This window comes from Hevea brasiliensis, unplaced genomic scaffold (assembly GCF_030052815.1).
Source record: "Hevea brasiliensis isolate MT/VB/25A 57/8 unplaced genomic scaffold, ASM3005281v1 Scaf226, whole genome shotgun sequence".
NCBI lineage: Eukaryota > Viridiplantae > Streptophyta > Magnoliopsida > Malpighiales > Euphorbiaceae > Hevea > Hevea brasiliensis.
The window spans coordinates 112,784-126,135 of NW_026614725.1; the positions used below are offsets into that span (position 1 = coordinate 112,784).

Sequence of the window (13,352 nt, forward strand, 5' to 3'; positions counted from 1 at the left end):
TTAATTGTATTGTGGTAATGCTAGGATATCGTCGTCCCTTTATATAGAAAACTCGTTGGCATTTTTTATATTTTTTTAATTACTAGTTGGATAGGCTGCCTGCCAATGCAATTTCCCATTTGTGGTCAAATATAATGATCAAACTTGACGGTCAATATCTTGCTAAGTCCAGCGGATTAGATTAATGAAAGGATTATGTATGTACAGTTTATGTTAATTAATTAATTGGTATATAATATATATGCAAGTTGCTGGCATACATGGCACCCGTTCAATTTTTTTTTTTTTTTTCCTTCTTAACCCGACTCCTGGGCGAAATGGATATGTTCTAGTTGGCACTGCAATTTCTGACCGGAAACTGCACTGCAATAACCTAATAAAAAAAAAGAACAAATGATACCCATCAGCTGCCATGTGTCATCTTCATCCAATAGTATGTAGTAATCGTAATTTTTTTTTTTTTTTGTTCCGCAGATGTATGTGTCATCTGGATCATCTTAGGACTTACGTATATATCAGATCTAATTGATTTATTTTATTTAATTTATTGTATATTGATTCTAGATAATCCAATTTAAGACGTATAACTAAAACACTTATGAGGATGATCTTGTCGTTGCAAGAAAAATATATGAGAGTAACATCCTTGCAGCTGTCTGAGCGGCTAAGAACATTGTTTCCCTTAAATCTGCTGCTTCACCCAGCTAGAGTAGACGGACACATTTCAAATGTTTATGTACATCTACCAATTTTCCTAACAGCCAAGCATCCCCCAGTTTAAAAAGTGTAAATGGCAGGGGGTCTTAGTCTCTCCATCTACTTATTTTAATACCTCTCATTATGTAATCACCGGTTATTATTGGACCAATTATATCTCTATTAAATAAAATAATATATTTATTTTCATCATTATTAGCATAATTACAGCAATTAATATGATTATAGGAGATTTGTGTAGTATAATTATAGCAATTAGCATGATTTTAGGAGATTTGTATAACATAATTACAACAATTATTATTCTTGTCTAAATTAGCTCATATTCTCATGTATAAATAGATGTAATATCACTGTAAATCAGACACAGACAAATATACAATTCTTTCCTTCATTACTTGTATGCTTTCTTCTAACATAGTATCAGAGCCGTAAAGCTTTTATTTCTAGTTTCTGAGGTCTCTCTTCTCTCTCCACAACCTGTTCTGGTTCATTCTTTCATTCCTGTTATTATACCATTTTTTTTTTCTCCTCATCTTGTTATCAATGGAGAAATCTGATATTTCAAAACCTATTACAACAGTTCTGACTGGTTCCAACTATAATCTTTGGGTTCAAGGAATGAAAAGTTTTTTAATAGGTCGCAAGCTTTGGCGTATTGTTACCGGTGATATCACTATGCCGACAAGAGAGAACAATGAAACTGATGCAAAATTTGCTGACTGTCTTGAGAATTGGGATAGTAAAAATCATCAGATCATCACCTGGTTTCGCAATACCTCTGTCTCGTCCATCCACATCTAATTTGCTAATTATGACTCTGCAAAAGAAATCTGGAATTTTTTTGCGAATCGATATCAGACCACTGGACTTGCCCACTATTATCAGTTGTGGACTACTCTTCATAATCTGAAACAAGAAGCAGGTCAATCTGTGAATGATTTTCTTGCCCAGGTCCAACCCATTTGGAATCAAATATCTCAGGCCAAAATCAGTGAAGATCATCTTCATCTCATTCAAGTTCTAATGGCTCTTCGATCAGAATATGAGGCCGTTCGAGCATCCCTGCTACATCGAAATCTACTCCCATCATTGGATACTGCTATTCAAGAGATTATTTTTTAAGAGACTCGTCTCAGTTTGGATAAAACTCAATTTGAAACTGCTCTTGCAACTACTTGATCCTCACATCAGAAATCTAGCAATTAACTCTGTAAGAATTGTAATCAAATTGGTCATGCTTTTGCATATTGTCCTACTATATAATGCAAATATTATCATGGTTACGGTCATATTCTTGAACATTGTCCCACAGGCCCTCCAAGACCAAAAGGAGGGCATTCTAAATTCAAGAATGTCTCAAAGCCTGGATCTTCATCTGTCACTGCTGTTGCTGCTACTGAGGGTTCTACTACCATCACCATGAGTGATCTTGAGGCACTATTCAAACAGGTTATCTTTTCTAATTCTCCTGCTGCCATGTCTGCCACTCCGGGTAATTCTTATTGGCTTTTTGACTCTACATGTTGTAATCATATGACCACTAATCTTAAATTCTTGTCTTCTGCAAAACCTGTATCTTCCTTACCACCAATCCATACTGCAAATGGTACTAAAATGAACATCACACATACTGGTCATGTGTCTACCTCAAATCTTCATCTCCCTGACACCTATTATATCTCTAATTTGGCACTCAATCTTATTTCTGTTGGTCAGTTGTGTGAAAAAGGACTAAATGTTATTTTTTCTCCCCATGGTGTCCAGGTGCAGGATCCACAAATGGGACAGATTCTTGGGGAGGGTCGCAGAGTGGGTCAATTATTTGAGCTTGCATCTTTACATCTTCCTTAGAGATTTGTGTCTGCAGCTACAATCCCTAATTCCTCCATTCACCAATGGCATCTTCGTCTTGGTCATGCTTTTGCCAGTAAAATTTAACCTTTAATTTCTCATGGATTATTAAGATCTACTAAGTTTGAGTCATTTAATTGTTTAAATTGTCAACTTGCAAAACAACCTACATTATCTTTTTCTCATAATAATACTACTTCAGACACTCCTTTTGGTTTAATTCATTCTGACATGTGGGGTCCTTCTCCTATTTCTTCAATAAATAGTTTTTGTTATTTTGTGATATTTATTGATGATTATTCTCGGTTTACTTGGATATATTTTTTGAAACATCGATCTGAGTTATCACAAATTTATATCACATTTGCAAAAATGATTAAAACTCAGTTCTCTTGTGATATTAAAATTTTCCGAACAGACAATGCCATGGAATATCAGGATTCTTCTTTACTTCAGTTTCTTAGTCAACAAGGCACCGTTGTTCAACATTCTTATCCTCACACCTCTCAACAGAATGGGCGAGCCGAACGCAAGCATCACCATATTCTTGATTCTGTACGTACTCTTCTTCCTTCTGCCTCATGTCCAAAAAAATTTTGTGGAGAAGTAGCTCTTCATGCTGTTTATATTATTAACTGTCTTCCTACCTTGGTTCTTCATAATTTATCTCCTTTTGAAAAGTTGTTTGGACAACCTCCTGACTCTTCCATCCTTAAACCTTTTGGATATGTTTCTTTTATTCTTTTACAACCTCATGAAGATACTAAATTCAAACGCCGTACTCATCTATGTTGTTTTCTTGGTTATGGCATTGAACACAAAAGGTATCATTGTTGGTATCCTATTTCTAATAAGTTACACATCTCTCGTCATGTTACCTTTTAGGACAATATTATATTCTCTTCTCTTTTTAAATTTCATCAACTGTCAATATTGACTCTCTATTTTTCACTGAATCCTCTAAAGAGCTGTTTCCAAGTCCTGATCCAGGTGATTTTAATGTGCTCAATATTAGCCCAACTACACCTGCCCCTATTGAATCTGCACCAGTTGTTGATCCAGTACCTGCGCCTGCATCTCCTTCTAGCACTACTCTTCGTCGTTCTACCCGTGTAAGAGAAACTCCTCATTATCTTTCAGATTTTCACTGTTACTCTACTATTGCAACCCTTCATGAGCCTCGTTCTTATCGTGAGGCAAGTACTGACCCTCTTTGGCAGCAAGCTATGACTGACGAACTTCAGACTTTAGAGAAAACTCATACTTGGGATTTAGTTGATCTTCCACCAAATAAGACCCCTATTGGTTGCAAATGGATTTACAAAATCAAGGCCCGTTCTGATGGAACTATTGAACGCTACAAAGCTCGCTTAGTAGCCAAAGGGTACACTCAAGAGTATGGTATCGACTATGAAGAAACTTTTGCTCCAGTGGCCCGATTAACATCTATTCATAGTCTCTTAGCTATTGCTGCAATTCGTAAATGGAAACTTTAAACTTTTCCAGATGGATGTCAAAAATGCTTTTCTTCATAGTGATTTAACAGAAGAGGTTTATATGCATCTTCCTCCTGGTTATCATTCTCCTCATAAGGTTTGCAAACTTCAGCGAGCCTTTTATAGATTAAAACAAGCTTCCAGGGCCTGGTTTGCCAAATTTAGTTCCACTCTTGCTCAACTTGGTTTTCTCTCTAGTCCACATGATTCTGCATTATTCACTCACCGAACTGACAGTGGTATTGTTCTTTTGTTGCTTTATGTTGATGATATGATAATAACAGGAGATGATTCATCTGGCATTTCAGAGTTACAACATTATCTCAATCAGCATTTTGAAAGTCTTGAAGTTTCTCAAAATTCTGATGGCTATTATCTATCACAAGCCAAGTATGCATCCAACTTACTTTCTCGAGCAGGCATCACTGATAGCAAAACAGTATCAACCCCGATGGAGCTCAATTGCAAACTTACACTTCTTGATGGCACTCCTCTTGATGATCCTACTTTATATCGACAGCTTGTCGGGAGTCTTGTTTATCTCACAGTTACTCGACCTGATATTTCATATGCTGTTCATCTGGTCAGCCAGTTTATGTCTGCTCCTCGCTCAACTCATTTCTCTGCAGTACTTCGAATCCTTCGTTATATCAAAGGCACTCTTTTTCATGGTTTGTACTTTTTCGCTACCTCCTCCCTAGTATTATCTGGCTACTCTGATGCTGATTGGGCTGGTGATCTGACAGATCGTCGCTCTACAACTGGTTATTGTTTCTTCTTGGGTAATTCTCTTATCTCTTGGCGTAGCAAAAAGCAAACTGTTGTTGCACGTTCTAGCACAGAATCTGAATATCGTGCTCTTGCTGATGCTACATCTGAATTACTTTGGTTACGGTGGTTTTTAACTGATTTGGGTGTCACTCATTCTTCTGCCACAATGCTTCATTGCGATAATAGAAGTGTCATACAGATTTCTCATAATTATGTATTTCATGAGCGTACCAAACATATCGAAATTGATTGTCATTTTGTATGTCATTATGTTGCTCATGGCACCATATGTTTGATTCCTGTCTCCTCTGTCAGCCAAGCCGCTGATATATTCACCAAAACGCATCCTCCTGCTCGCTTTCAGGATCTCTTAAGCAAACTCAAGTTGACACCTGTGCTACCACCTTGAGTTTGAGGGGGGGGGTGTTAGCATAATTATAGTAATTAGCATGATTATAGGAGATTTGTGTAGAATAATTACAGCAATTAGCATGATTATAGGAGATTTGTGTAGCATAATTACAGAAATTATTATTCTTATCTAAATTAGCTCATATTCTCGTGTATAAATAGATGTAATATCTCTGTAAATGAGACACAGACAAATATACAATCATTTCATTCATTACTTGTATTTTTTCTTCTAACAATCATTTTGTCAAGCCATCCACCTCTTTTCTTTCTTTCTTTTTTGATTTTTATCTGACTTCGATCTGCTCTGCTCATTTCGTGGAAGCTTCGATCATGCATGCATGGTATGTCCAAACTGCAACTGAAATTTCTAGGCAGTTGAACAACGAGCTTAAACTGATCAACTTTATAATTAGACGACTTCGAGTCATCGCAAATCTAGGGTCTTTTCTTTTCATATTTTATAATGTATATAATTTTTATCGTTATCTTGGAAAACTAAGACCCATGTGATGTGTCATCTTCATCCATTTCTTTGTTTTTTTTTTAAGAAATGTCATCTTTGCACTTAAATTGCAATACAATGGACTACCTTTCAATTACATTTAAAAAACAAATTATTTATTAAAAATAGAATAAAAACATAATGTACAAATATATATATTTTAAATAAAATTAATTATTTATAAAAAAAAAATAATACATAATATTTAGAAGATTATACAGAATATCTAAGTTGGCTAATAGGTGAATGGTGTGTTTTACCCGTCAATTTCATGGTTTTTTTTTTATAAACTCTAAATTTATATTTCTTATTGGGAAAAAGGATGTGCACTTTGCATAGCACTCTCCTCTAAAAAAAATAAAATAACTCATCAACAAACACACATAATACAATAAAATGGTTAATACACACTCAAAATCTAACTTTGGTTATTAAAAAATATATAAAAAAATAAAAATTAATAAAAAAGAAGAGAAGATATTACCTTTGATAAAAATATTCACTAGTTGCCAGCCAACCAAATAGAAAAACAGAAGGCGGAAAAAAGTGAAGAGAGAAAAATAATAAAAGACATTTTCTCTTATGGTAGTTATATCATGGACAACATTGATCATATATAAGGTGAAAATTATTAAAGATTGTTCTATGCAAAGATAAAATTACTGGAATTAAAATTTTATTAATTCAATTAAAAAAGTTTTGATTGAAATTTAAAAATTTATAATTTTAATTTTATAAATAATTTTAATGCCATTAAATCAAAACCCACAAATAAATTCTATCAAGTCAACAAAAAGAACAAATCTCCCAAATCCTGAATAAAGAAAATAATTAAAGAAATGACCACACAAATAAAACATGTTTCAATTACGACGGCCCAAGAACATGGTCTCACACCGTACACACAATGTTGAAAATTCAAACCATATGGGGATCGAGAAATCCTCTTGCTTTCATGTCTTTGCAACAATCCTGTGTTTTAGATTTATGAATATTTTTCATCTAAATATTATCTTATTATTTTTTTAATATAATAATAATAAAATCTTAACAGCAATCTTCGGCATTGTATATAGTCATCTAAATATTAAATTATTATACTAATAAAAAATTACATGTATTTACTTTTTTAAAATTTAAAAGAATAAAATGACAATTTACTGGTTGTTGCATTTTTTTAATTTTTATTTAGGAAAAAAAAACAGGTGGCAAAGTAAAATGCAAGTAGTAGTTGATTATTTTTCGATGATGTGTACTTTGTAAGTATACAGATAATTTAAGTAGTAAAAAAAAATATAATTTTATAGAGATATATTATTTGAGTATTAAATTATAAAAGTTACAATAATTTAGACTATTAATAATTTATGTCAAAAAGTGTAGTAAAAGATATAATAAATTAAATTAAAAAAATAAAAAAAAATTATAGTAAAATAAATAATTAAATTTCTAAACATGTACTAAAATTTCAACAAGTAACTTCAAATTTAAAAAAGAAGAAATTCGTCGTATCCTGAAAGAATAATACAATTAAAGAAATACCACAAAATAAAACGTGATTCAATTACGACGGCCTAAGGATAAAGGTCTCACACCATATACAAAATGTTCGAAATTTCAAGGATTGTGGTGCGGCGTCAGTGGTCAAGAAATCCTCTTGCTTTCTTATCTCTGCAATAGTCCTAGATTTTATGATTTTTTTTTCATCCAAATATTATATTTTTTTATCTATGTTATAAATTCCTTTAAAAAATTATCATATATTATATACTTTTTTTATTCAATAAAATCATAATAAATTTATTATAATTTATGAATTATATAATAAAAAATAATTAATTTTTATTAATATAATAATAAATAATTTTAAAAGAAATACGTAAAGAGATTCGAAATCAATACCTTTCACTTTTTATATCTTTTAAAGATTAAATATAATTAATACATGTTTATTTTTTATTTAAAATATAATTAATATAATTAAATATAATTAATATAATTTTTTACTTAAAAAAATCAAATGATAAGTTATTTATTGTTACGGTTTTTTTTATTAAAAGAAAATGAAATAATTGAAAAAGTAAAATGCACGTGTCAGTCGAGTTGCTCATACTATTTTTTTTTTTTCCTAGCAATTTCTTAGAATTAAGTTATGACTATCTTGTTCTTATGATAATTTTTTATTTAAATAATATAATTATAATATATATTAGTAGAAATAAGGAAGTTCTCGGAAGTTGGATAATGATGATGAGATCGTAAAAGATGACTATTATATGATACCATATGTACTTTTCGTTTAAGATGAGAATTCAGTTGGAAGGAAACATATGGATATACCCAGCTAATAAGTTTGACATTTGACGAGCCATATGTGTATATATATATATATATATATATATATATATATATATATATATATATCTTGTTTTGAATATTTGCATGCATCTCATCCTGATATGATTTTAATAATTCTTTTTCAACTCATTCGTATATTTTTCTTCATTTCCTTTTCATATTAATATTGTTAATGATAAAAAGTTACCAATATCATATTATCATGGCTTTCAAAAAGGGTTATCCATAATTATTGTGAAATTAGTAATATAATAATTAAATATTTATTCGAAGTAAATTATATAAATAATATATCAACTTAGAGAGATATAATATAAAATATATTAATTTTAATTTATAATATAAAATTATATCATCTTTAATTTAAATAACATAAAATTTTATTATAATATTTAATGGCTAATTTTTAAGTTAATTATGCTGGCTTAGCATTTATTAAATTGAAAATTATATTTTCATGTATTAATAATTTCGGATGAATAAGTTATGAATTGTGAAAGTTTTTTATTTGCACAAATTAAATCGTTGAGACTGTGAGTAGATACATAACAAAATTAAAATTTTTTTGATTAATATCAAACTAATAGATATAAAATATAAATTTTAATAAGACAAATATCACATTAACAAAAAATAATCTAAAAGTTGACTATTAAATATAATTGACATTTTATGTTAATTAAATTAAAAATTAGAAATTTTGCATTACAAATTAATGTTTAAATATATTTTCTATATAATCTATCCTAATCAAAAGATTAAGTATATTAACATTTTTTTTCAAAAAATTAAAATACCAAATATTTATGAATAATTGGTCGTTTAATTTTAATTTTAAGTCATTTGGTTTTTCCATATTGCCTTAGGAACCGATAAGTTTTGTTTACTACATTCAATGTTATGCAGTTAACAATTACTATAAAATACGATAATTATCCACTATGCATTTTAATTCTCTTGTGCAAGGAATTGCATGTCAAATGCTACCATTTAGGCTCTATTTATTCTATAAAAATTATTTTTTTATATTTTTTTAATTTTTAGAATATTTAAAAAATTAATTAATAAAAATATTTTTTATATTAAAAAAATTAAATTATTTTAAAAAAATTGACTTTCTCTTTTTTTAAAAATTAAAATTATTTTTTTATACTTTGATAATTTTATTAAAATATAAAAAATATTTATACATACTTTATATATGTTATTAATTAATGTATACTTTAATAGTAAAATAAATAATGTGCTATATGTTTTTATTTGCAAATAATTTTACCAAATGTTTATATATAACAGTTACAATTAACTATCTGTGAATCATCAATCATGGATTATATCTAAAAGTTAATCCAAACAGTCTGATATATTTATAGTCTATTTAAAATTAAGTTTTGAAGGCTAAAATTATTTTTTTTAATAAAAATATTATTTTAAATATTATTAAAAAAATTATTTTATTATTTTAATATTTTTATAATTAAAATTAATTAAATTTAATTTTTAATAATTTTTAATTAATATATTTAAAAAAATAATTTTTTCAACAACTATTTTATAGCAAACGGCCTTAGTCCTCTTAATACATCTTTATCAAAATCCGGCATTGCTCAAATCGTGAACATTTTCCAATATCATTACCCAGCTTAACGGAAATGGGGCTTGGGCCTGTAAATGGGCCTAAGCCCATTAACGAAAATATCTTAAACCAATACATTTATCAATTTCAATCCTGAGGTTCAACTTCCAAATTCTACACTTAAAGTCTTCCTCCCACCTCTTTCTCTCCCACACTCCACAGTCCACACTTTCTGCCTTTCTTTCCTTTTAATTCCTTCCATTTCCTTTCCTTCCTCGATTCTCTCTCTCTCTCTCTCATGTCTTTTTCTTCTTTCCCTCTCCCTCTTAATCCTCCCGTTTCCCTCCACCATCCCAAACTCCACGCTTTTTCTCCATTCCCATTCTCCAAGTCCTCCTTCTCACTTTCTTTCTCCAAATCTCATGTCTGCTTTTCTTCCTCTTTCCCCGCCCCTTCTTCTTCTTCCGACAGCGAAGACTCACTATGGCTCCGTGAGGAACAACGCTGGCTTCGCGAGGAGCAGCGATGGCTCCGGGAAGAGCAGCGGTGGCTTCGCGAGCGTGAGTCACTCCTTAGCGAGATTCAATCCTTAAAGCTTCAAATTCAAGCACTGGAGAAACGAATTTCACTTCAGGAAGGGGACTTAGTACCAGAGACAATGGCGAATGTTAGGGCCTTGTTGCAGGTTTTGACGGAGAAGAATCGGATTGCAGATACTGCGTCGAGCTCGAGCGCCATTGTGTTTAAGGAGAAGGTGGAGGATGTGAAGGAAGTGATCAGTGTTGAAGAGAAAGTGGAGATAAAGCTGAATACTTTGAGGAAAGGAAGTGAAGGAGAGGAGGTGCGAGAGATGCAGGTATGCTCTCAATAAACACATTTTGACGAATATAACTGCCATTGAAATTTGTGTAGTTTGTATTTACAAACATTGAACACGGAGATGAGATTTATGCAGGGGACAGATATATATATATATATATATATATATATATATATATATATATGGCCTATGAATAATATTTTGGTACATTCTATAATTAGGATTTGGATAATATTACTTTTTTAAATTCCTGTTGTTTATACGTATTGTGATGGCTCCAGCATCATATGAGGTTGTCAAAGGCACATGAAATTTAGTGGTATCCTGAAACTGGAATGTCAAGGTGTATCGGTGTCTTGAAATGCAGAACCTTGGCTACTAATTGTTGTAAGATGTGTCATGCATGTTTTCTTTGTTTTGTATTTGATGCTTCTTTAGGGAAAGTTATTCTCTAGCTTCCAAATTCTACATATGCAGAATGCTTATTGCTGATTACAAGACCAAGATTAAATTCCATATGCATTGGGATCCACTAGTGATCATTTTGATATGCATGAGTTGGGATTTTAAGTGGGACAGTACAATGGAAAACAAGTAATAGAGAAATTATTGGAATACACCAACATAAATTACCGGAAATACATACATGTAGCTCTTAGGCAATGGTTTGTTGCCTTGAAAATGTTCAAAGGTTGGCCAAAGGTTTCTTCATATGGCTTCCATCTAGAGGCATGGACTTTGTTATTGGGTAGGCAAGGCTGATGTCACAACCCGATCCCATGAGCCGAACCGGTACTAGGACCTGAGCTTGCATAAAGCTCCCAATGCCCGTAGTAAGCTTTACCGTTCCCAAATCCATAACCAATGCTCAAAAACTGGCCCAACATGTAAATAAAATAAAAATAAAATATTTCATTTTAATTCGGGTCAACCTAACCCGATGATTATCAGCTACTAAAGCGAGGGGAGCTCAGCTCAGCCTTATGACCACCATTTACAAATTATTTATATATCAAAAAAATTTTCATTTAGTAAAAACCAATAGCTTAATTTGACATTGTCTCTAACAAGATTCATAATACTGCTAACACATGTGGAGTTCTATATTACAAATTTAGAAAATAATATTACAAATAAATAACTGTTAATAAACCTGCGAGGAAGAGAACAGGTTACTCTGAAAAAGAACTCCTCTTGTGTCCTGGAAAAATAAGTTGAACAGAAATGAGCGTTCGACTCATAGAGTAAGATATTGATTTTACATACAATTTCTATAACTATCTAACTCTAATGCATCCTTAGAAATGAAATGCATCATATTCATGCAAGCCATATAGATCAGGTCAAAGCACATCAAAGACAATCTCTGCCAGCGAGATCAACTCAAAGCCGGAATTTCTCTTATTATCCAAATGCGGGGGCCAGCGAGATCAACTCAAAGCCGTGCCTACCCCGACTTATCCACAATAAGTATCGGGTCCTAACGAGTCAAACTCTAGCCGCATCTACCCATCCTACCTATATTCATAAATACCACATACACACCAACTCACACACATAGTTCCAGATTATCATAGCACAACAACCAAGGCAATATCATCAAATATAAATGCAAAACAAGGCATGCCTAATATTCCACTGCACACATATATGTATAAGTAATGCATGAGCATGCCTAAAATATATTAATATTGAAATTGTAAATGAGATCAATATCTACTCACAGATCAGTCGACTAAACTGCAGCTGGTCCGACTGAAAGGAGAAGACGGCTGATACCGATCACCTAAACATACACACTAAACATACACACTGACTTCTATCAAAAGACTGACAAAACTAAATAATTGATTTAAATTATGAAATCAAAATAGTTCCTAAGATCTTACCGAAATCTTGGCAGAGTTTTCCCTGCACCTAGGACTTACCCAACCTAAAAAATGGTTCAAATAACACTTTTAAAATCACACTGCTCAACTCATATCTCATCAACATCATATGGTCTCTCCTGAGCCGTCAAACCAGTCAAAAATTATATAACTACACATAAAATAATTATTTAAAAATTCAAGGTGTTGCAGCTGACATGATGTAATACATATGAAGGAAGACGACCAAATTTGGTTTGTTTAATTATTAAAAAATGTTGTTAACTCAATGCAATGTGTGATATTATTTCAAAGCCGAACTCCTTGTACACACCATGATTGGCTTCTGAATGCGTCAAACTTGCAATAAGATCTTTTTATCTTTTAGGTTTTGTACCTCTTTCTTTAATGTTTTACTAATCGTGTTGACAGTATTCAAAACAACTGTATCTTATTTTGATTTCTTGTTCTGTAAATAATTATGATTGCTCCAGGAAGCATTACTAAAATTAGGATTTTACTCAGGCGAGGAAGACATGGAATATTCCAGCTTTTCAAGTGGTACTGAGCGTGCAGTGAAGACTTGGCAAGTAAATGTTAAATTCTCATTTTGTGTAGACAAACAATTTATCAAGAATTATCAAGAACAACATTAATGTTCCATAATCTCAGCTTACAGCTTATTTGAAGCCAAATCAATATATTTACATGAACTTGCCTGACAGGCAACATTAGGTGCCCCAGAAGATGGGATAATGACTGCGGAACTTCTGGAGAGGTTATATATGGAGCAACAGATTAAGGTTGCTGGGTCAAACATTAGCATAGATGAGAAAGGGAGCACTTTAACTGTTTCACAGAAGGTACATTCAAATTGCATCTCTTCTTTCTTCTTCCTTTTTTAAAAAAATTCAGAATATGTTGTCTTTGTTCATCTTCCTATAATTACTAATTTGAATGGTTGACAATTACCTTT

The 13,352-nt window shown here is 31.6% G+C and overlaps 1 protein-coding gene across 1 annotated transcript; it reads left to right on the forward strand.

Annotated features, from left to right (window-relative positions):
- Positions 1-9,858: 9,858 nt before the first annotated feature.
- On the forward strand, positions 9,859-13,281 carry LOC131176697 (protein disulfide isomerase pTAC5, chloroplastic-like). The gene is made up of 3 exons (XM_058141772.1): positions 9,859-10,544; positions 12,871-12,966; positions 13,102-13,281. The coding sequence occupies exons 1-3, from the start codon at positions 9,987-9,989 to the stop codon at positions 13,279-13,281; spliced, it is 834 nt and encodes a 277-aa protein (XP_057997755.1). The 5' UTR covers positions 9,859-9,986.
- The last annotated feature ends 71 nt before the right edge of the window (positions 13,282-13,352 follow it).